This window comes from Panthera leo, chromosome D1 (genome assembly GCF_018350215.1).
Source record: "Panthera leo isolate Ple1 chromosome D1, P.leo_Ple1_pat1.1, whole genome shotgun sequence".
NCBI classification, from domain to species: Eukaryota; Metazoa; Chordata; class Mammalia; order Carnivora; family Felidae; genus Panthera; species Panthera leo.
Window position 1 is genome coordinate 75,327,386 of NC_056688.1, and position 21,808 is coordinate 75,349,193.

At 49.4% G+C, this 21,808-nt stretch overlaps 1 protein-coding gene and 1 non-coding gene across 3 annotated transcripts in view; both read left to right on the top strand.

The window, feature by feature from the left end:
* Positions 1–372: 372 nt before the first annotated feature.
* On the top strand, positions 373–444 carry LOC122201533. Its single transcript, XR_006194230.1, has one exon. It is a non-coding gene; the product is annotated as a small nucleolar RNA SNORD45 (small nucleolar RNA).
* A 16,586-nt stretch (positions 445–17,030) lies between these two features.
* The window catches only part of NAV2 (neuron navigator 2), a 324,049-nt gene continuing 319,271 nt past the window's right edge, over positions 17,031–21,808 (top strand). For both annotated transcript variants that reach the window (XM_042904228.1, XM_042904227.1), the window contains exon 1: positions 17,031–17,084. In XM_042904228.1, the coding sequence (XP_042760162.1) occupies positions 17,034–17,084 (51 nt within the window). In that variant the 5' untranslated portion in view covers positions 17,031–17,033. The remainder of the gene's footprint in view (positions 17,085–21,808) is intronic.

Below are 21,808 nucleotides of genomic sequence, written 5' to 3' on the forward strand. Positions count from 1 at the left end.
AGATACTTGTTGAGGGGCGCCTGGGTGGCTCAGTCGGTTAAGTGGCCGACTTCGGCTCAGGTCATGATCTCACGGTCCGTGAGTTCAAGCCCCGCGTCGGGCTCTGTGCTGACAGCTCAGAGCCTGGAGCCCGTTTCAGATTCTGTGTCTCCCTCTCTCTCTGACCCTCCCCTGCTCATGCTCTGTCTCTCTCTGTCTCAAAAATAAATAAACGTTAAAAAAAAAATTAAAAAAAAAATAGATACTTGTTGAATGAATGAATCCATGAGACTATCCTGGGTTGCCTCACTTCACTCTGCTTCCTCTCCTTAATTTTGTTCTGGATTTATCAGATTTTAGTTTTTCTTTAGTTGTTCAAGAAATGTTTGTTGAGGTCGGTGATGTGGTGGCATGTGTTAGTCGAATTCAAAGTTGAAGTCAATTCTAAAATTACACTAAACTCTTGGGTGGGGAAAAAAAAAGCGGTATTTGTTAGAGCCTTCTGGTGGGCCATACTTGTTCTCTAAGCACAGAGTGACATGAGATTGAAGAGCTTCTGCTCTGGGAGTGCTTGGGAGTGACAAGAGCCTCAGTTTCTCCAAATGTAAAATGGGACATAAAATTATGCGGTTAAAACGCTTAGCACAACTCTTAGCACACACCTACATATTGTCTTAATGAATGCCTGCCATTTTTATGATTACCTAACTCCTCTGCTGCACAGTTTATTGGTTCCTTTTGGGTTCTCTTCCCTTACTGAGCTCACAGCTCTGAACCCCAGAAACTGTTGCTAACTATACAGTGGGTCAAGTGCAGCCTTTTAAAAGTCCCAGAATCAGGGGCGCCTGGGTGGCTCAGTCAGACAAGTGTTTGGCTTTGGCTCAGGTCTTGATCTCATGGTTCGTGACTTTGTGCCCCGCGTCAGGCTCTCTGGTGTCAGCACGGAGCCCTCTTCAGATCCTCTGTCTTCTCCTCTCTCTCTCTGCCCCACCCCTACTTACACTCTGTCTCTATCTCAAAATAAATAAATAAACTTTGCGGGGCGCCTGGGTGGCTCAGTCGGTTAAGGGTCCGACTTCAGCTCAGGTCACGATCTCGCGGTCCGTGAGTTCGAGCCCCGCGTCGGGCTCTGGGCTGATGGCTCAGAGCCTGAAGCCTGCTTCCGATTCTGTGTCTCCCTCTCTCTGCCCCTCCCCCGTTCATGCTCTGTCTATCTCTGTCTCAAAAATAAATAAACGTTAAAAAAATTTTTTTTTAAATAAATAAATAAATAAATAAATAAATAAATAAACTTTGAAAGAAAAATGTTGAAAAAAGTCCCAGAATCAATCATGGCTACATTTAAGGGCTGTGAACATTACTACTTTCCTCCCTTCCTATTTTTCCACATTTTAAAATTTCAATTAATAAGCACGCGTTGCTTCATAATTTAAAAAGTACTGAATGAGAAAAAGGTAGTGTAATAAAAATGTGTTTATCCCATGTTGCTAAATTCAGAGGTAGAAAACAAGAACATTTTATCGTCTCTGGTCCGTAGAATCAATTCCAGGAAACCCGGGGGAACCCAACTTGTCCATTGTGTTGCCCACAGAAAAATGCCCAAACACAGGTGCCAAGAAAGGAAGGCTGCATGCCAGAGTAGACAGGGATGTGCTGCTCTGTTTAGTGGTCGTGGGGTTAAGCGCAGGGACCCCTGGCTTCATCTCCCGGCTCTCCCCACTACCCGGCTCTGCGTGCAACTTTGGAAAAACGGCTCAACCGTTTCAGCCTCACTTTCCTCATCAGTAAAGTGGGAGAGACAGATGGAGAGATTCTTGCTTATAGATTGTTGTGGGAATGAATATCAGATACTTCACGCAGCAGAGTAGCTGTTCCATACATTCTTGTTTCCTTTCTGTTTTTCTAATAGCGTCGGTGACATCGTCATCCTTTACGTTACGTGTGTACATTTTGCACACGCGCGTATATATAAATGAGTACATACGTGTCTGCACTGTGATGTTGAATCATCGTCTCAGCCTGATCATGGCCACACTAGAACTTTTGATTTCTCGAACCTGCCCCGCCAGCTGCTCCTCCCTTAGCCTTCTGCACCGACACTCCCCTAGTTGTCCCACCTCAAAACCCGAGTTGTCCTTTGCTTCTCTCCCTCCCTCACATCCCGTATCCAGTGTGGCAACTCTGCTGATGTGCCTCAGAATCAGCCCCTTCTTTCCGCAGCCACTGCCCCCATCCCAGACACAGCCACCGTCCTCGTCCTCTCACTCCCGCGTGAGTATAAAATCTCCTGCCTGCACCCAGTGCCAGACCCCACAGCTGCCTCCCCACGGGGAGCCAGAGTGAGCGCTGACCTGCGCCAGCCTTGGCTTGTGCCACTTCCTTGCTCAGAACTTCCTTGGCTTCCTGTGGTGCTGGAAATAAAACCCAGATGGCTTACTGTCCCTCAGATCTCTATATTGGGGAACAAGCAAACCTCTTCGGTACGGGGCCAGGTAGTTAATATTTTATTTTTTTATTTTTAGTTAAAAAAAATTTTTTTTTTAATGTTTATTTTTGACAGAGAGAGACAGAGCATGAGCGGGGGAGGGGCAGAGAGAGGGAGACACAGAATCGGAAGCAGGCTCCAGGCTCCGAGCTGTCAGCACAGAGCCCGATGTGGGGCTCAAACTCACAAACTGTGAGATCATGACCTGAGCCAAAGTCGGACGCTCAACCGACTGAGCCACCCAGGTGCCCCAAGTTAATATTTTAGATTCTGTGGGTCCCATAGGAGTCTGTTACATCGCCATCATCTTCTTATCCTTCTTTGTCTTCATCATTGTCTCCCTTTTTTCTCCACCTTTGTTTCCTTCTTCTTCTAACCCTTTCAAAGCGTAGTCACTGTTCTTAGCTCATTGGCTGACAGAGTCAGTTTGCAGTAGTTTGGAGACTCTTGTGCTGCGGGCACTGGCCTCAACTTTTCTCTCCAGCTCATCTGCTCTCACCCTCTGCCTTGCTCTCTCTGCTCCAGTCTCAGTGGCTTTCTTGCTGTCCTTGAGCATACTGACCACATTCTGCTCAGGGCTTGTGCGCTCCTGTCCCCCTGCCCCTGGCACTGTTCCCCCAGGTCTGCTACAGGGCTCACTTCCTTTGTTTGAGTCTCTGCTGGCAGGTGCCTCCTTGGAGAAGCCTCTCTGGGCTGCCTGTCTGCAGGGCACGCCTTTCCACCCCCAGGCACATTCTGTCCCTCACCTGGCTCTACCTCTTGTGGTACGTACTATACATTTACTTGCCTGTCAGTTCTGCTGCCCTTGTATGTAAATTCCTTGAGGGCAGGCTTTGTCTGTCTTGTTCAGCTGTGTGTCTCCCCAACACCCAGAAAAGAATGGGGGCGCTTGGTGGTCATTCAAGAACATCTGTTGCGTGCATGAATAAGTGTAAGGACAATTCTGCTCTGCAGCTAGTTTTCAACCCCTGCAATACCACTCATGTGCAACAAGGCGGCCCTCTTTATAAATTTTCAGCCGTGTTGGTTGTGTCTATTAACAGCACCAAGCTGGGCTCTGAGTGACGGTGAGGACAGTGAGAACCCAATTCCACGTGCTGTCGGGGTCTGCAGGCTGAAGCCAAGTGTGGACATGGGGAGGAGCAGGAGGAGGAGGGAGAGCAAAGCGGGGTCTTGAAGTGAGGGGAACTGTCCAGCTCTCAGGAAACTGATGTCATTAGAGCACCCCTGGATGATAAGTGCTCAGGGGAGCCAATGCCTGACATCTCTTGAGGAGGGAGAAAAGCATGTCTTAGAGCCAGAGGAGGAGCATTGAGATCAATTGTCCTTCCCAGGAACACACAGCCAAGACAGCCTGCAAACCACTTAGTGCGGACATTGAAGAGATGGTGCTTATTGGGCCCAGATGGGACACCGTGTAAAAATCTGGTATTTCTGGAGCCACTGAGTAGAGAACATGGCGTCTCCCAGCCCCAGGCACAAGTCTCCTAGAATCTCCTTCTAAGGAAGGGCTTTGGGATTTGCAAACTAGAGGGGTGCATCTGGAGCAGTCAGGTATACCCTTCTCCCACCCCGCACCCCCACCCTGCCTTGCTCCAGTCCAGAAACCTTAGGAGAAAGGGGTTTGGATCTGTGTCCTTGCAGAAGAGAGCCTGGGCCCCTTCCTGAGGACATTGTAGGCGGCTACTCAGGAGATGCGCGGCATGGGGCGTCTCATGGAGGTCTCCAGGACGACTGGGTACTGTGCACTTTCGAGTTCTGGCTCAGGGTCAGACAGTGAGCCTTGGGTTGGACGGCGAGCCTGGCTGTAAACTTGAACGCCGGTCAGGGACCAGATAAGTCCTGGCCTAGAAACCAGGTCAGGGAGTGAAATCTGTTCCTTGGATGCCCCTTAGGATAGAAACCGGGAGGCATGGGACAAGGGAGCCTGTGTGGTGTCCAGATTGGGGATTTTAGGTCCAAGATCACATGTCTAGCTCTTGATTTTAGAAAATAAGACAGCTGTAGAACATGAGGGAAAATGCAGTAATAGTATAAATCAAACTGTCCCTCATAGCCCCACCCCAGGAGCCCAAGGCAGGAGATCAGATGGTCTGGGATCTGGTGATGGGTCTGCTGTGTGACCTTGGACTAGTCACTTGACCTTTCTGGGCTTCAGTGTTTTCACATATACAATGGTAATGATAAATCTTAATGTTCTCGTCTCATGAGCTGTTAGGCTCGAACAAGAGAATGAAGTCTTTGTAAAGTTAGAAAGGCTCTCATCATGCATCACTTGCTCCCTAACCCAGTTGTATAAAGCAGTGTACCAAGAGGAACAATAAGCATCCAGTGAGCACGGACCGTGTGTCAGCTACCATGCCCGCTGTTCATATGCATGTTTCACGTGGGCCTCACCGTTGAGAGACAGGCACGGTTATCATTTCCACGAGCAGATGAGATCACAAGACACAAAAAAGTTAAACAACGTGCCCCAGGTCACACAGCAAGCCGAGGTAGACCAGACTCTGAATTCAAGCAGTTTGTCTCCAGAGTAGGCACTGGGAGCTTGCATTGGGAGCTTGAGGGCCTGTAGCCAGATCTCCAGGCTCCCAACCCAGCCCCCGCCTTGGCTTCCTCGGGGAAGATAACCACAAGTCCGTCCAGTGAAAACAGACCCATCACTATCTCTTCCCTGCAGACTGGTTGATCACTGCCAACCGCAGAGAGGCTGCGGGGCCTTGACATGGCCTGATGTTTACCACCTCCGAGAGCCAAGGGTTCCAATGGGGCTGGTGGACCCCTGCCAATCCTGGGAAGGAGGAGGAGATGCCAGGGAGCAGGGGCTCCTCCGGGTTACTCAGAGTGGGCACATAGGGGGGATCTTCCCCATCCAGGATGGGCCTCCCTCACTGCACATTGGGTGGGCTTGGGGGAGAACATTTCCTAGAGAAAGCAGAGGCAGGGAGGCAATCTCTGAAGGACAGGCTGCCATTTTCCATGCCTTGATCAGGTAGAAGAGAAGGAAAGGCGGTCAGCGCCCCCTCCTCGTGCCCTCTTTTGGGACAGCGTGGCCAGGCCGGCTGCTGTTGGCTCGGCTTGCCCGAAGAAACTATTCCATTAAGTGGAGTGTGCTGAGTTTGACCAACGGAAAGTGGCAGATGAGGGCTCGTGGGGATTCCTCTCTGAGAATACTTCAGGAGCCTTTTCGGATGGACTGGGACAGAGAAAGGACACGAAAACAGGTAGAAGAGGAAGTCTTGAAAGAGCCAAGGCCTTGGGCCTGGATAAGAGAAGATCGGACAAGCATGGGCCCTGTCAAATATCTGAAGGGCTGCCCTGAGGCAGTCTAGTTCAGACTGAGTTCGGTGGGGTGGGGGAAGGAATGGCAGGGAACAGTGCGAGGAAACATGCAGAAATCTCCACAGAAGGAAGAACTGCCCTGGGGGCAGTGAGCTGTCCATCACTGCAGGGGTTCGAGCAGAGGCAGGAGCCCCTGTTGGCAGGGGCCTTGCTGAGGTCAGGGTGTGCACACGGGTAGGAAGAGAACTCAGGGATCCTTAAGGCCTGCACAGCCCTCTATGACCCTGTGGCTGTGCGAACAAGTGGGGTGGGAATGGTGTCGCATATTCAATGCAGGCATGCCTTGTGCTGGCCTCAGGTCTCCCTCCCTGTTCTGTCTCGGTCCCTAGTGACCTGCGACCGCCAGCCCTCACTATTACTTTTTCTTCCTGGAATAACTCCCGGCCCTGCACCCTGCCCTTCTGTGCGCTGCTTGTTGCTGGGGGACGCTAGTAGACAACGGGCCAGATGACTCATTCTGGGGCTTTCTGAAGAGACAGCCTGAGTACAAAGCTCTTTCCTCTGGATCAGTGATTCTCCATCTTTCGCGGGCATCAGAATGAGCTGCAGGCCTTAGAAGACAACAACAACAACAACAACAGCAACGATGAAACACAGACTGCTGGGTCGCACTAGAGTTTCTCTTTCCGCAGGTCTATGGCGGGTGTGGTCTAAGACTTTGCATATGTAACAAATCCCTGGGTATTGCTGACGCCGTAAGTGCAGGGACCGCACTGTGCGAACCACTGCTCTAGAAGACCTACAAAGCCTATAACCATCGGTACAAGGCTATAGATTCAGACAAACCCACGTTGGACTCCCACCATGGAATTCTACCATTTATGAGCTGTGTGATGATAGGTAATTTACCTAACACCTTTGTGCTTCTATTACCTGTTCTGGATACTGGTGATGGTACTGCTTTCAGAGAGTTATTGCGAGGATGAAGATGGTGATGTCGATAAATAGCTTAGTGTCTGGGATGTGCTAAGTATGCAAATACTTGATAAATATTAGCAATTGTGTTATCAGAATAAGACAGTGGCTATTTCAGACACTCCGTGTCCACCTCTATAGGACAGTGGTATCGGAGCAAAGGCGCACATCCTCCTCCATCTGGGCACCGCCCCCCCCCCACCCCCGCTGATGTAGGACCAATCCCATTGTCATTCCTTACCATCTGCTCCATGCTGGAAGGATGGGGATTCATTATCAGTAAGGCCATCCTTCAAACCTTGGTTTTGTGTCGGGGGCCTGCCACATATTCCGAATGACTGACCTTCAGTGTGACTGCAGGAGCCCGCCTGATAGAAACCAGATTGTGTGTAGGACACAGGGGTGGGGTCATCTGAGTTCTCTGGTCATGTTTCTGTTGGAGCCCCAAGGCCCCCACGGTCCCATCGCTCATATCCTGTGGTCTTTGGACTGGTAGTTATAAGGATAGAAGTGCAGGCTTAAGTCTCCCGCCGCAGGGTCTCAAAATGGAGTGAGAAAAAAATCTAGGGGTGCCTTCAGATGGCCTCGGGCTGCTCTGAACGTTGCCGAAGAGGAGGGCCTGCTGGGAAAATATATGCCAGGTACAGCCTTGCGGGGTACCGATCCTGAAGTGTGTTCCTTGGAGCAGTAGCTTGAGAAGTGTTCCACCTGAAGGATTCTGCCGGCAAATACCTTTGGGCAGTGCTCCATTTCCAAATGGTTGGTTAGAGCTCTGGGCTGCTCACTAGCGTGTTTAAGCTTCCCAGAAGTCCTACAGTTAAGACACATAGGTGAGGTGGTTGAACAGACTGAAATGTTTCCCGTCAATTAGTTTTGGGAAACTAGTTCTAGGAACTTAGAGTTTTTCAGGGGCCTTCATATGTCATAGCTCCCCTGATTTTAAGTGGTCAGTACGATCATACCCATTTCCGTGAAGAAGAGGCTGAGATGTAGATATGTTTACAACTTGCCCCAGGTCACAGAGCTATTTAAAACACTGCCTACTGGGGCACCTGGGTGGCTCAGTCGGTTGAGCATCTGACTCTTGACTGAAGCTCAGGTCATGATCTCTGTCTGGTTCACGGGATCGTGCCCCAACTCAGGCTCTGCACGGAGCCTGCTTGGGATTCTCTCTCTCCGCCTTTCCCCTGCTCGCGTGCATCAAAATACAGAAATCTCTCTCTCCTCAAAATAAAGAAAATAACATTAGAAAAAATAATAAAATAGAATACTGCCTACCATTGCGCGATCTGAGGAAGAATTTGTGGATTCAATGGAAGTGTATTTGTAGTGACAGCAATCATTAAAGCCAAAGAAGGAGAAGCAAAAACCAAAACCAAAACCAAAACCTCCACTAACTGGGAATAGCACCTATTATTTGTAAAAACCCTTTCAGCGAAGTATTTATTTTACTTTTGATCTTAGGCTTACATTATGATTATGATGTCACCACACAGAGAGGTGGAACAGCACAGGTTAAGAACATAGATTCTGTAGCTACACGGTGTTTGAATCCAAGCAGTGTCACTTACTAGCTCTGTGACCTTGGGCAAGTTATTTGACTTTCCTGTGCCTGGTTTCCCCTCTGGGCAATGTAATTTTCACACCTATATCGTATGGTTACTATGATGATTCAATGAGATAGTACATGCAGACCTCTCAGAATGGTACGTAGCACATAGAAGATTCACTCCTGAAATCTATTTTATTATTAGCTCTTGGTTGCTGCTATTAATTCTGTTGAAAATAAGAATACGACGCAAAGTCCACTTGTCTTGAGAACCCAGGAAGAGGGTATTTAGAAGGAGCCCGTAGGTCTAAGACTTAATGTGGCCTGCTCATTAAGCAGCTGTGCAACTCTGGACAGCTCATTTAACCTCTCTGTGCCTCAGTGAGTTCTTCGGAAAACGGGATCAGGCCAGCCATCTAGCTTAGATTACAGAATGGTTCTAAGAATAACCACCTGGGTAACTGACAAGAAAGTGCTTTGACAAACATGAAATTAGGTCATCGTGAGTTCTCGAGGTCCACATTTGACCCTAGCATGACCAGGCAGGAAGCTGTGGAAGGGGGCTGGCTGGGAAGAACCCCGCTACTCACTGTGCTCTAGGAGCTGAGAAATGCCCATGAGTGTGGAGGCCATGTGATCAATAGCAGTGGTAATTTCACTGGCCGCACAGAAGCCAAAAGTGAGTCATTAGCAGTGCTGAAAGTTTTCCTTTGCTAAACAATGGTGCCCTCATTCTGGGATTTCCCAGGTTGTCCTTGTTGACTTTGGAATAGAGGGTGATTGTGTATACGCACACTGTCTTGGTAGGTGCATCTCAGACATCTGTTTCCTCCTGTTTACCCTCATCTCATGCCCTGCGTACCAGACCCACGGTGCCAGCCCCCTCGGCATTCATCACCGGTAGCCTCTCTTGGGCTGGGGGAAGGAGGAGGCCCTCAGCGGGGTGTGTGTGTGTGTGTGTGTGTGTGTGTGTGTGTGTGAGAAGCAATCTCCTGTGAAATCAGGATGCCTAACAAAAGTGGAATCAATTTACCTGCCGCTGCTTTTGTTCCAAAGGAAAAGCCTCCAGAGCCCCCACTGGGGAATAATATTTAACCCACTTCGAGGGTATCTGTGTCCCTTTCATATCTCTATCATGAAAAGCAATGGCATTTCCTACAACATAAGTATTACTGGGGAGCCGCTGAGTTCCTCAACGGTGCCCAGGAAGTGTGGACCACAGCCCCTTGGGAAAGAAGACTGCCTCGTAAATTGCTGACCTTAATCCCTGGTGACCAGAACCGGCCCAGAATGAAAGGGCTGATCCCACAGGGAAAATAAAATAAACAAAACCACACCACCCTCTCCCCCACCAAACCACAACCACCGAAAACAAAACAAACCAACACAACCCAGTGAGAGTTTGAGGACAACTCCATTCCAGACCGTTCATCTGAATCACTCAGTCGCAAAACCAGAACAGAGGACAAAAATTAGAAACCATTTAACTTTCTTAAGTGCTTTGACAATAGCTATCCATATTTCTGTGGCAGGATTTTTTAAGCTTTTTTTTTTTTTTGCTTGCTTTAAACAGTTCTATTTCACCTTACATGAACCCCTAGCTCAATGGAACGGGCTGGATAAGCCTAAAATGTCTTTAGGCTACCTCCAGAAATGTCTGCAGTCCCCATGCCCGGACATCTCACTGGGGTCAGAGCAGGAGATGTGGCTGCTCAGAGGGTGGGAGAGAGGGAGGAGGGAGGGCTGGCAGTGTGGAGGCCCTTCAAAGGGGGGTCAGAGGTCACCCAGAGATTGCACAATTTCCACCCTTATCTGCCTCATTGAAGGAGTGGGAGGGGAGGGGGCTGGAGGAGGAGCCCCTGGGCCTGGGATGTTGAATAGAGCAAATAAATACCAGGGGCACCTGGCAACCCTGGGATCTGAGGGAAAAGCATGCCTGCTCTTCGGAAGTGTGCTCTAAGTTGCTTGGGACCAGTTTGGCTGCTTTGGAGAAGTCAAAAGCCTCTTACCCCAGAGCTTTAAAGTTAGTCTTTAATTATTTGTCCATTCTTCCTGAAAATTATTTTTTACCCTAAGCTCCTTCTATGTTTGGCAGTGTTTGGGAGGCCATAGAGAAAAATAAGACATAATCCTCGCTCTCCAAAAGCTCTTCTAGCAATATTTAAAAGGAAATGTCCAGTATCCAGGTTCCCAGCAAGCAAGTGAATCTTTAGTGTGGCAAGGTCACCGCGGATTTCGGATTTCTTCCTGAGAGCCTTCCCGAGATGCCATCGTGTCCTGTGTCCAGCCTCCCACAATTCAGTTGGATTTCTTTTCAGTGCACTTCACACGGCACAGCGGAAGGCGTTCTATAGAGGTGACCTGGATTTTCCTGGACAATTATGGGGGAGGGGACTGGATGATCTTTAAGTCCCCTATAGTCCTGACCTTCTGAATGTATTAATTCTGTTTGGTGTAGTGCCAGTGACAAGCCAAACCCTATTCTGAGTGTTCAAAGGCGAGTGAGTTAGAGTACCTGTTCCTAAGCAATTTGTGAGCCGGTTCCCATCAGTACTAACACTTGCAACAGCTAATGAGATGTGCCCACCCCCAACTGCAGAAGGAGACAGACTGTTACAAAGGCTGTTGAGAAGATGGAAACAAAGAGCTGGGGACCACAGAAGAGAGGAGAGAGAGTTCTCCAAGGGGAGGGATCTAAGAGAAGTTCACCAACTGAGTTAACTTTGCTTTGGGTCCTCCCAGATCTACATGATATCATTTGGCAGAGAATGGAAGGAAAAGCACTTCCATGCAGAGGGAACAGCCCGAGCAAAGGTGTGGAGATGTGGCTGTACCCGGCCTCCTCCAGGAGAGTGAGCAGCGTGTTGGAGGGGCCATGGGAGACACTGTACCACTCAGACACTGATCCCCATCCCTGGAAGGAAGAAAGTGAATTGTGGGGGGACCCAGAAAGCCACACATTAAACACTGTTCAGGGAACAAACCGAAGGCAGTGGCATTTAGCATGTGCACTGGGAGATGCCTTTACATAATTCTTTATCTCAAGAAAAAAGTAAAGGGAGGAGGGAGGGAGAGAAATCCTTTGCTAGCCCAGCCCAGCCCAGCCCTTTCGAGGAGGGCCGTATTCATTCATTTGTGGGCTTGTCAGTGTGACATTGTATCTGCCTCCTGAAAGCCATACATCTTACTTTCAAACCCTCCAATCGCTGTGGACCCCCTGCAGACCCCAGTGTTCCCAGTGACCTTTTGGCAGGGGGCTCACTCCCCTCCAAAGCTGGTGGAGGGGAGATGGCATCTTCTGTGCTCGCCCTCCTTGTCCCAGCTTTCTTCCCCGAGAAGGATTAGTGCTTTGCTTAGATTTGACTCTCAGTTTCTAAAAAGACTGCCTGCTGTGTACTTCCCCAAATCTTTTATTTTCACTTTTATACATCTTCCTCCATATCCGAGATCTCCAGGCCCTCCCAGAAAGGGAAGGGGACTTAGAATAAGCCTTAAGGCCACTTGCAGAGACGTCTGCTCACAGACGGTCTTCATTTTCCCAGGGACGGCATTTCTGAGATTTCCTTTGTTGTACATAGTACGGCAATAGCGTGCACGCTACAGAGATAGGGGGCAGGCAGGCCGTCTCAAGTGATGTTCCTGTTTGGCAGTGTCTGAAGTGACTGGACGGAGCCAGTCACTTACCCTCTCGGAGCCTTTATCTGCAAAATGGGGAAGATGGCTTTTCTGAGCATTGCTGTCATGAGTAAGTGGAAATTGTCCTCTGCCACACTTATGAAACACCTGCTACTATGGCTAGGATTTTCACTGGACAGATGATGCTGAACTCTTCTGTGCTAATTTACTATTCGCTCCTGGTTATTTGGGGAAAAAATAACAGACTCCCTATGTTAAGCTATTAGCTTATTCCCTACCTCAGGGGGTGGCACGCTGCTTGTGGTCTTTCCTTTGCCATCACCATGCCACGTAAGAGCTGACATCTGTCCACAGTCAGCCTCGCGCGTGGGTGGAAAGGCATCAGCCCACATTCGGGGCAGCCTAGAGAGCTCGTTTTGTCTGATGTTCCCCGGGCTGGCCCCTGCAGTGTCTGAACATTTCCCCGTTAGTCACTGCTCTGGCTGAAAGAGTGGAAGATCCCCTGTTAAACTGGAGTGCGTTATCTGGGAAACACATTAAGCCATTAACAGCTGGACACAAATTAGTTTATCAGACAGGGGCTGGCCTTGCAGAATGTAGGAGGGAAAAGGAACTTTATAGTTCTTATAGGTGAGGGAAAGGAGGATTGCGAATGAGCAGGTCTTTGGGACGCCAGGCCTCAAACCGGGCTTTCTGGCCCAAATCTCTTCCCCTCTTCTTCCTGTCTTGAGGAACAAGATAGACACTCCAGCTTTCGTTCTGGAGATAGTTATCACGTGCCTCCCCCAGCTGGGGAGGTGCTAAGAATTCAGAGAAGTAGAAGAGTAGGGAAGACGGACGTGCAAGTAAGCAAATGCTGAGCCACATGGGGCACATCTCTTGGATGCTGAGGATGGAAAGGTCTGGAACAGGACACTGTCAGCAAAGGGCAGATCCAGCCTCTGGGGAGGGGAGGGGGTCAGTGCCACAAAGGGTTGCACAATACTAGGACCTAGGACTCTACCTTGTGGCTACCATGAGAGTACAAGAGAGGTCACGTTCAGGGACCTAGGCTAAGGTGGGGGTCACTGTCTGCAAGGGTGAATGCTGGACTGTCAGGTTCAGGGAATGGGTCGGAAATCCATGAGCTGAAAAAAGGGGCCAACGGTTAGGAGGAACAAGGACACACTGTAGGACCGACCTTCACAAGCATTCCCATTGCTTTGTCCCATGTGGTCAACACAGGCTGATGTCTTTCCCTTAAATCACCATCAAAGGACTTGGTGGAAGATCACAGAAATAGGAGGAAGGAGAAGAAAGGTGCCAGGAAAGGCAGCTTGGCGCATGATAAATAGCTCTCCAAGATGTAGGAGGTTTTAAGGAGCTGCTTCTGTTTCTGAAATTCTGCAGGGTCCTGACATCTGCTTGGATGAACTTAAAGCCATTACCCCTGTGAATCACCCATTGCATCAGCAGATTGCTGGTGATGTCAGCGTCCTTTTCTCTACACTTTGCCTTATTCAGGTCTTCATTCTCTATCCCCTGCGTGATTTCAGCAGCCTTCTAACTGGCCTCTCTCCCTCCAGCCTCCCCCTTTTCAAACTTGCCTTCTTGCTGTTACTAGAGAGGTCCTTCTAAAATGGGAAGTCAGTCAAATCATTCCCCTGGTTTATAAGGATTAGGGGTAGGATCCCCTTTACAGGGACTTGACCTGCTCCAGCCTTACAAATAGCCCCATTTCCTGCCCCTTGATCTCCACCTTTTGACCACACAGAACCTGCCATGCTTTTTCACCCCTCTATACCCTTGCACATGCCGTTCTACCTTCCTGGGATGCTTCCCTCCTCTTATTGAATTTGCCTTGATCCTTCCAGATGTAAGTCAGTGTCACCTCTGAGAAATTATTCCATGCTTCCCAGTCTTGTGCATAGCTTTTTTCCTTTATGGCCCAGCTACACACCATACAGCCCTCCTTTGTAGTACCTGTCACATTGTATTGCAACTGTAATTGTATGTGTTCATCTTTTAATAGACTGTATGTGTGGGTGGTAGGGACTCCTCTCTGATTCTCAATACGTAGCACAGAGCTGGGTAAATGCATTATGGTGGATGTTCAAGGAATGTTGGCTAAATGAGTCAGCATACCTATGGTCTGAAGTGTGTGAGATCTGAAAGGCAAGGCAACAGGATTTATTCTTTTTAATTAAAGCTGGGCATCCTCTCTACTGCCACCCCCTGATTCCTCCTTCCACCATAAGTGATATTTTCTATCTTTGACCCGCAGATATTTTTAAAATTTTTTTTAATGTTTATTTATTTTTGAAGGAGAGAGAGACAGGGTGTGAATGGGGGGGGGGGGGGGCAGAGAGAGAGGGAGACACAGAATCTGAAGCAGGCTCCAGGCTCTGAGCTGCCAGCACAGAGCCCGACGCGGGGCTCGAACTCACGGACCGTGAGATCATGACCTGAGCTGAAGTCGGACACTTAACAGACTGAGCCACCCAGGCGCCCCTGGCAAATGTTTTGATTGGGAACTAATGCTCATTCAATGACTCTCTGGGAATGTGTAGTTTTTTAAAAATGTTTTGGGTATCCTAGAGAATGTGAGAAACCTATAGATGCTTCCCCCCAAAATGCACAAATACCCAGTCTCATAGCATTTTCATACAACCAGAAGGTTTCTGGGCTGTACATCTTCCCACCCAGCTCCAAGAACCCCTGGCTTAACACAGCTGTGATAGAGAGCTTGTGTTTTGCTCTCTTGGCCAATATGATCTTGTCCAGTTTTATTTTCAGAGGAAAAAAAAATAGTTATTTTAAAATCTCATTTTCTAAATACTTAAGTATACTTTAATATGGAATATGCTTTCTCGAATGACATATGCTGTTTCCCCTCCTGTGTTTCGCTAGGATGTGCCCCTTCTCTTTAAGCAGCAAATGTCACTGCCTATGTTTCACTCTCCAGAAATATATGTGGTGGTGGACATAACAGGGTCTTTTGCAGTCACTCAGTTCAGGTCAGGGCCCAGGCTGGGTATGGGATGTGCTGCCCTGGTCTGGCTCTGTCCTTATTGCAGAGGAAGCTGCAGGAACTTAGGACATTGTCAACAGACTTTCATTTGGGAAACATCTACTGAGTTCCCACTATGTGCCACATACTGTTCCAGGAACTTAGGACATTGTCAACAGACTTTCATTTGGGAAACATCTACTGAGTTCCCACTATGTGCCACATACTGTTCCAGGCACTTGGGGATACCATGGGGTAACAAAACTGATGAGGCCCCTGCTCTCATGCAATTCATAGCCCAGTGGGACAGGGCAAAAAATAAACAAGAATACAAGTTAGCTAAAGTTCACACAGTGAACAGAACAAAGGGAAGACAATAGTAATAGAAGAATATGGTCACCACATTAAGTTAAAAGTCCCTTTGAGGAGGTGACATTAGAAATGAGACCACAGGCAGGTCTAGGGGGAACAGTGATCCAGGGAGAGGGACTGTCAGGTGCAAAGGTCCTGAGGTGGGATGGATTTCAATGTGTTTGAGAAAAAGAAAGACGACCACTGTGGTTGGAGCACAGTAGGTAAAAGGGAGAGGATGGGCATAAAGTTGTAGGCCATAGGAAAGAGTTGGGATTTTTCATCTGTGAAGGGAAACCAAATCCTGAAAGCTTCAGGCATAGCAACATTTTGATCTAATTGCTATGTTTGGAAGATCACTTTTAAAAGGTTAGGACCCATTTTATCACCTCCCCTCATTTTAAACAGTTTTGCCTATTGAAATGAATGTGTAATAAAGCAATTCCATGAATTCTCATCATAGCTCTCTATCAGCAGGGGCCAGCCAGGTATTCATCCTAAAATGTCACTGCCGCCCAAATCAGAGACACGTCCTGAGATCTGGGTAGCCGGTGCCATCTTGCCTCGAGGAGCTGCAGGGTTGCTGAGCCTTTTCAGGCTACTGAAAGTTGCCAGGGATCCCAACAAGGGCTGGACAGGAAGGTGAGGAGGTGGCCAGCGCCCCCCTCCCCCAATCTCAGAGGAAAGCACCAGGTAGAGGGTGCTTTCCTAGGCTCCCTAGAAAGAGCCTGTGGCAGGTGGGGCGAGCAGAAAAGGAAACAAAGGCCACACGGCCTTTCCCCTTGTCTGCCTCCCCTGTCATCGCCTGCCCCACCTCCTCCCCGAGGCCCACGGAAGTCCCATCTGTAGCAGCGGCCAGGTGTGTTTAAAAACACTGGAGCCCCGTCCTTCACGTAGCAGGAAACAAATGAGGCTGGGGAGCGGCGTGTGGCTGGGGCAGGGCCTGGGCGACTGTGTGTGTGCGCGCGCGGAGGGGTGGAGGTGCTCCAGCGGGTGCTGGTTCATCCATCCCACACTTACGATTCCAGCTGCTGGGGGGGCAGGGGATGATACCGGAGTGGTTACTGTCAGCCAACTTGAGTGAGTTCGGTGCCGAATGCAAACGCGCACAGAGCCGAGCAGCCACGGGGAGAGGCGCTGGCCGTGTCCGGAGTGAGGACCCGACAGCCACACACCGCGCCCCCCGCAGTCCTCCCCCGCTCCCCCCTCCGTGCCCCTCCGTTTGTGCCGAAGGCCGGCCCGCCTACCCGCGCCCTTCCCGAAAGAGTTAAGTACCTCCCCCTCCTACCGTCTTGCCCCTTCCCCCGTCTCCCCTCCCCCCCCCCCCCCCACGCACCGCGGGGGCGAACCGGCCCACCGGAGAAAGCCGGGGGCCACGCGGAGGGCCCGCGGACCGGCGAGGGGGCGGGGAGCCCGGCGGCCCCGACTCCCGCCCCCACCCCGTAGCGGCCCCAGCGGCCTCCGCGCTGCGAGGCGCGGGCGCTCGGACGCAGGGGGAGTTGTTTGATTTGGCGGAGGCGGGGAGGCCGGCAGGGAGAGAGCGGGGGAGGCACGCGAGCCGGGCAGCGCGGGCGCCGGGCTCCGGGCAAGGTCCCCGCGCGCTCAGCAGCGGCCGCCGGGGTGGGGGCGAGGAGGCCGCGGGCGGCGGGGATGCCCGGAGGGGCCGGGGCGGAGACCACGACGGGCCGGGCCGGCCCGACCTGCCGGGCGCGCGGGCAGGTGCTTCGGCCCCCTCCCCCTTTTTCTCCCGCTTCCTCCCCCCACTTCCCTCTTCGCCCTGAAGTAAGATGAGCGTGATGCTGTGGCGCTGGGAACAGAATAACACCACCATGAAGCTGGTAAGGTGGACCGCAGACCTCACTCCCGGGGGCGCCGTTCCACTTTTTATCCCCCACCCCGCTTCCCATCCCCGCTGGGAATCGTCTCCCGCGATGGAAAGCCCCTGAAACGCATTTCGTACTTGGTGTTTCCCGTATTATTTTGAAGATAGATTTCAGGCTTTTTTTTTTTTTTTTTTTTTTTAAGCCAGGAAAGTCGGGGTGTGTGTGTGTGTGTGTGTGTGTGTGCGTGCGCGCGCGGCTGAAAGGGGTGGAATGGACTGCAATTTCCCCCGGTCCCTTCCACCCACAAATTCCTGGGGTTGCACACGCGCGGGATTGTGTCCTGCGAGTGGGTCTGCTTCCTCACTGCTGTCCCGGGTCGGCATGGTCTGCATCCGCCCCGGCTCCCCGCCCCCATTGTGTTATGATACTTCGGGTTGCACGCGGGTGTTGATCTGTATTGCGGTTTGGCTTGTTTTGGGCGGGGGGCGGGTGGGGAGTGAGCCCAGCTTGAATAGCATCCAGTCCTGTTCTCCCGCCTCTCACAATGGCTTAGTTTTCTTTCTAGTATGCAAGAACCATCTAGGCTGCAGGTACTTTTTCCCTCCTTTTTCAAAAATAACTGCTCATCACTCCTGGGAGGGCTGAGGAGAGCAGCCTTTTCCTCTCTGCCCTAGGGAGCCTGACTTGTTTCTCCAGCCCAAGGAGAAACTGTAATCAGAAGGCTCTTCTCTGGGTTTTTCCTTTTGTGATTTATTTTTTATCAGATGGGTTTGAGGAGACCCTCATTCCCCACTGAAGTCAGCCAGTGCTGTGGCCAAGTTGGCTGCCCCTTTGGATGTCAGCTTCCTCCTGACTAAAATGGGGCAAGTTCTCACCTTGTATTGCTGGTGTGAGGGTAAGAAACCATATTTGAAAATTTCCTGGCACATAGTAAGAACCTATACCTAAAGAATAGGTGTCATTAATAAACTGGAATTCATGCTGATTGAGCTCTTTAAAGATGCTACCAAAAAAGTCACAGCTGCCACATTGGATAACAAGATGCTGAAACAACCTACATTGGTTCTTCATATAATGAACTTATTTGTTGGAAAAATGGCACCTTGCTTTTCATACTTCTTGTGTTATGGTTGGCCTGTCTAACTTTAAGCTACAATTTTACAACTTCTTTTAATGTGCTGTAACATTAGCAGACGTTATGCACCTTTGCTGCACTGTGTCAGGACTCCAGTTCCCTAATCCTTTCCTGGAATCTTTCTCCAACCAGACTGTCGTGGGAGAGCCCAGAGTTTCACACATTTTCTCTCCAAGCTCCACCTGAGATGTCACTCCAGGATATAGCACGGGAAAGTTGGGTCCTGGTGTGGACTAGATAGTGTCAGGCTGCCAGACCTAGAGGCTTCCAAGGAAGAGAGAAGCAACAGAATTACTTGGCATGCAGGGAAAACTTGGAGCATCCCAGGGGACACAGCTTGGTGGCAGGTGGCTGTGGTGAGGGCTGGGATGTCCTCAGTGCTTCACCATAGCTGCCTTTTTATCCTGTGGAGGGAGCTTTCCCCAGTGTTGGTCAAAGGTCAGCCTTTATTGGGTCTGTCTGAGTCTTTAGACCTGAGTCTCACTTTTCCAATTAACTGTGTGAGGACCACCCAACGATAGTTGTGGTCCACCATTGTACTCCCCTACTGGGTGGAGGAGGGACTGGAGGAGCTCCAAGAAACTGGAAGCACTGGGAGGGTAGCAGCTACTGCCCTTGTGCACCCCACTGCCCCCAGACTGCGTCCCCACATTCCCATAGCCTCGGCTATACTCAAGCATGGGCCTCAGCTTTTCTGCAGAATCCTGGAAACCATGGCTACGTCATTTGTTCACACATCATTAGCTTGCTTTTTGTTTTATCATTTACTGGCAGGTTGATCTACTAGTTATTTGTTATTTGTGTGCTCACTGTATGCAGAGCCCAGTGGTGGTGGAGGCTGTGTTCATTGTGAAGGGCTTTGCTCTCAGATGATTCTTGGTTTGAATTCCAGCCTGGTCACTTACTAATCTTGGAATCAGTTTTCCTCTTTATCCGGCAGAGTCTGAAACATGGGCGTCTATACATGGGAACAGCTGTTGTTGTTGTTGTTGTTGTTGTTGTTGTTATTTTCTCTCCATGGTGAATGGTTTGGTCTTCTAATGAGCTTGGGGAAAATAAACCTTTCTTACCTTTGAATCATGAGTAGCCCTCAGTAGGAAGGAGCTCTCTGGGAACATCTTGGAAGTCAATTGTGTGTGAATAACCATCCCCAAATGCGCCCTGGGGCCAGAGGTGAGTGTCTGAACTTTTATCACCCATGCGGTTCAGTAAACATGAAGTCAGTTAACCTGCAGGTTGAAAATTTGCTGTTCTGACTGATAAATGGAACCAAAGGTTTTACTTTATGTTCTATTTTAAGGCTAATTGGATCAAAATAAGGCCAAGAGTAATTAGAGGCAAAACTTGAATTTTAATGTGTTATCCCTGCAGGGGAATGTCAGAAATGCACCTGCCCACCTAGGGTAGAAGCCAGGAGCCGGCAAATCCTGCTTCTGTTCAAATCCTACCCGACAGGGTCACCAGGGCTTTTGGTGGAAGTGAGAGGGGCTGACTGCTCAGGCCTGAAACACCTACTGGGAAGGGTAAGCTCCGAGCACACCCCCCTGAGCATGACATGGGTGGTTCTGACATTCGTGTCACCCCTTGGTCCCTTCTTTTAGATTCTTCCAGCTTAGGCAGGGCAAGGAGAAGAATGAGACCCTTTCTGGAGCAGCTTAGATCTGAGAGCTAAGTGTTCCAGCCGGAGAGACTTGCAGTCACAGCTCTGTTCAGGAAGTGCTGGCTTGTGTGACCTGGGGGCATCGGCACGGCCTCTTCCAGCCTTGGTGTCCTCCTCTGTAAATGGGTCCCACAGCGTCTCACAGACTTACTGTGAGAATTAGAAGTGTGGTTGGTAGGCAGTGGATGGTTGCTCTTAGGATTAGAAAATGGTCCAGTAGTGTGTGTATGTCTCCATGTGTGGAGAAAAGACACAACAGAAACATTCCTGTATTAACAGTGCTGAGCTCTGGAGGGAGATTTTTTTTTTTTTTTTTTTTTTTTTGGTCCATGCTTTTTTTTATAGTCCAGATTTTGTCAATGACAATACATTATGCTTATCAAAAAAGACAAAAAATATTACTGCTAAAATACTCATATTAATAGCTAACGTATACTGAGCCTTTAAGCTTTACTCATTTCAACCTCTCCATAAGCCTGTGAAGTGGAAACTATTATTATCCCCATTATTCAGGTGAGGAAGTTAAGGCTCAGAGAAATAAGGGACTTCCCTAAGATTCCAGGACTGGAAACTTGTAGAACCTCTGCTTTGTCTGATGGCAAAGGCTGTGCTTGAAACCGCTCTAACTGTAATAGCTTGGGCATGTTCTGGAGAGCGGCAGGGCCCTCGGCTGTGCTCAGTATAGGACATATGAGTATGCCTGTGATACACAGGGCTAGGTGCTTCTGTGAGTTGCTACCCCCTGGATACCTGCTTTGCTCAGGGAGATGCTCTGATTGAAGTGGAGAGGAAGGGGAACATAGTGAGCAGGCCTGGGTTGGGTCATTGCCCTTCAGTGTCCTGGAAAACACTTAATGGGGCCCTTCCTCAAAATGAAGGAGAAAGTGGCTCAGAATGAAGAATAATTGAGAGTAATGATGACTGGGGAATGTGCCTCTGACCTTTGACCTTTCCCCCCAGAGTTTGGTCAGAGACCCCCTGGGCCTGTCCGAAGCCAGGCTAACAAGCAGATTAAAAGAGGTCAGTGGGTTAAAGGGCCCCAGCTGCCTTTCTGCAGTTCTGTTGCTCCCTCCCAAAGGCAGGGATGCTATGGCCCCTGCAGTTCCTGAGCTCCCAGGTTCCGTGTTGAAAATACTACGATCCTTCAGCTCTTCCTCCCCTTCCTGCACATAAACTGATTGCCCTCTTAACAACTTCTAGTTTTTGTTTTTTGTTTTTTCTGAATAAAGCTCGTTTACCGCTCATCTGGAGGTACTGCCCTCTTCTGCTGGAAAATATCAGTCATTTCCACTATTGGGGACTTCTAGAACTTTCTCCTGCTTTCCACTAATTGTGACTGGCCTAGATTTTACCATCTCCCAGGGTATTGAAATCATGTCCATTTTCTGTTAATTCCAAAAATCTCAAGGGAAGAAATTCCATCCTTTCCTGGAGAAACCAGGTTGAAATATACAGGAATGTTTCCATCTGCATTTCTGCTGCGGGTAATGAGCCATCATAACCTTGATACACTTTTTGGAACTGAAACCAAAGCATGGAAGGAAGGTTTGACTCAGGTTAATTATTGGGAAAATTAAGAAGAAAATATTGGGAAGAGAAGAAAGAAAAACCCTGAAAGTAGTAAGTGACTTCCTTTGGATGACATTTTGAGGTAACACATTTTCCTTCATTTTTATGTTAATAGAGACATAGAGATTTATAATCGGTCCCTTTGGTGATGCAGCATTCTTGTGTTACTTATGCAATTGTTTTTGAGTGGACTCAGCAAAAAAAAAAAAGGTTTTTTTTCTTTTTTTGGTTTCGTTTCTGGCTTCCATCATACTTTGCCAACCACCCAGAAGGCGTGTGTGGCTAAGCTTTTCTTTCTGTCTCCAGGGTTGTCCAGGATGTGTGGACCAGACTGCCTAAGGCTGGTGACACGTGGGCTATTCCCAAGGATTATTC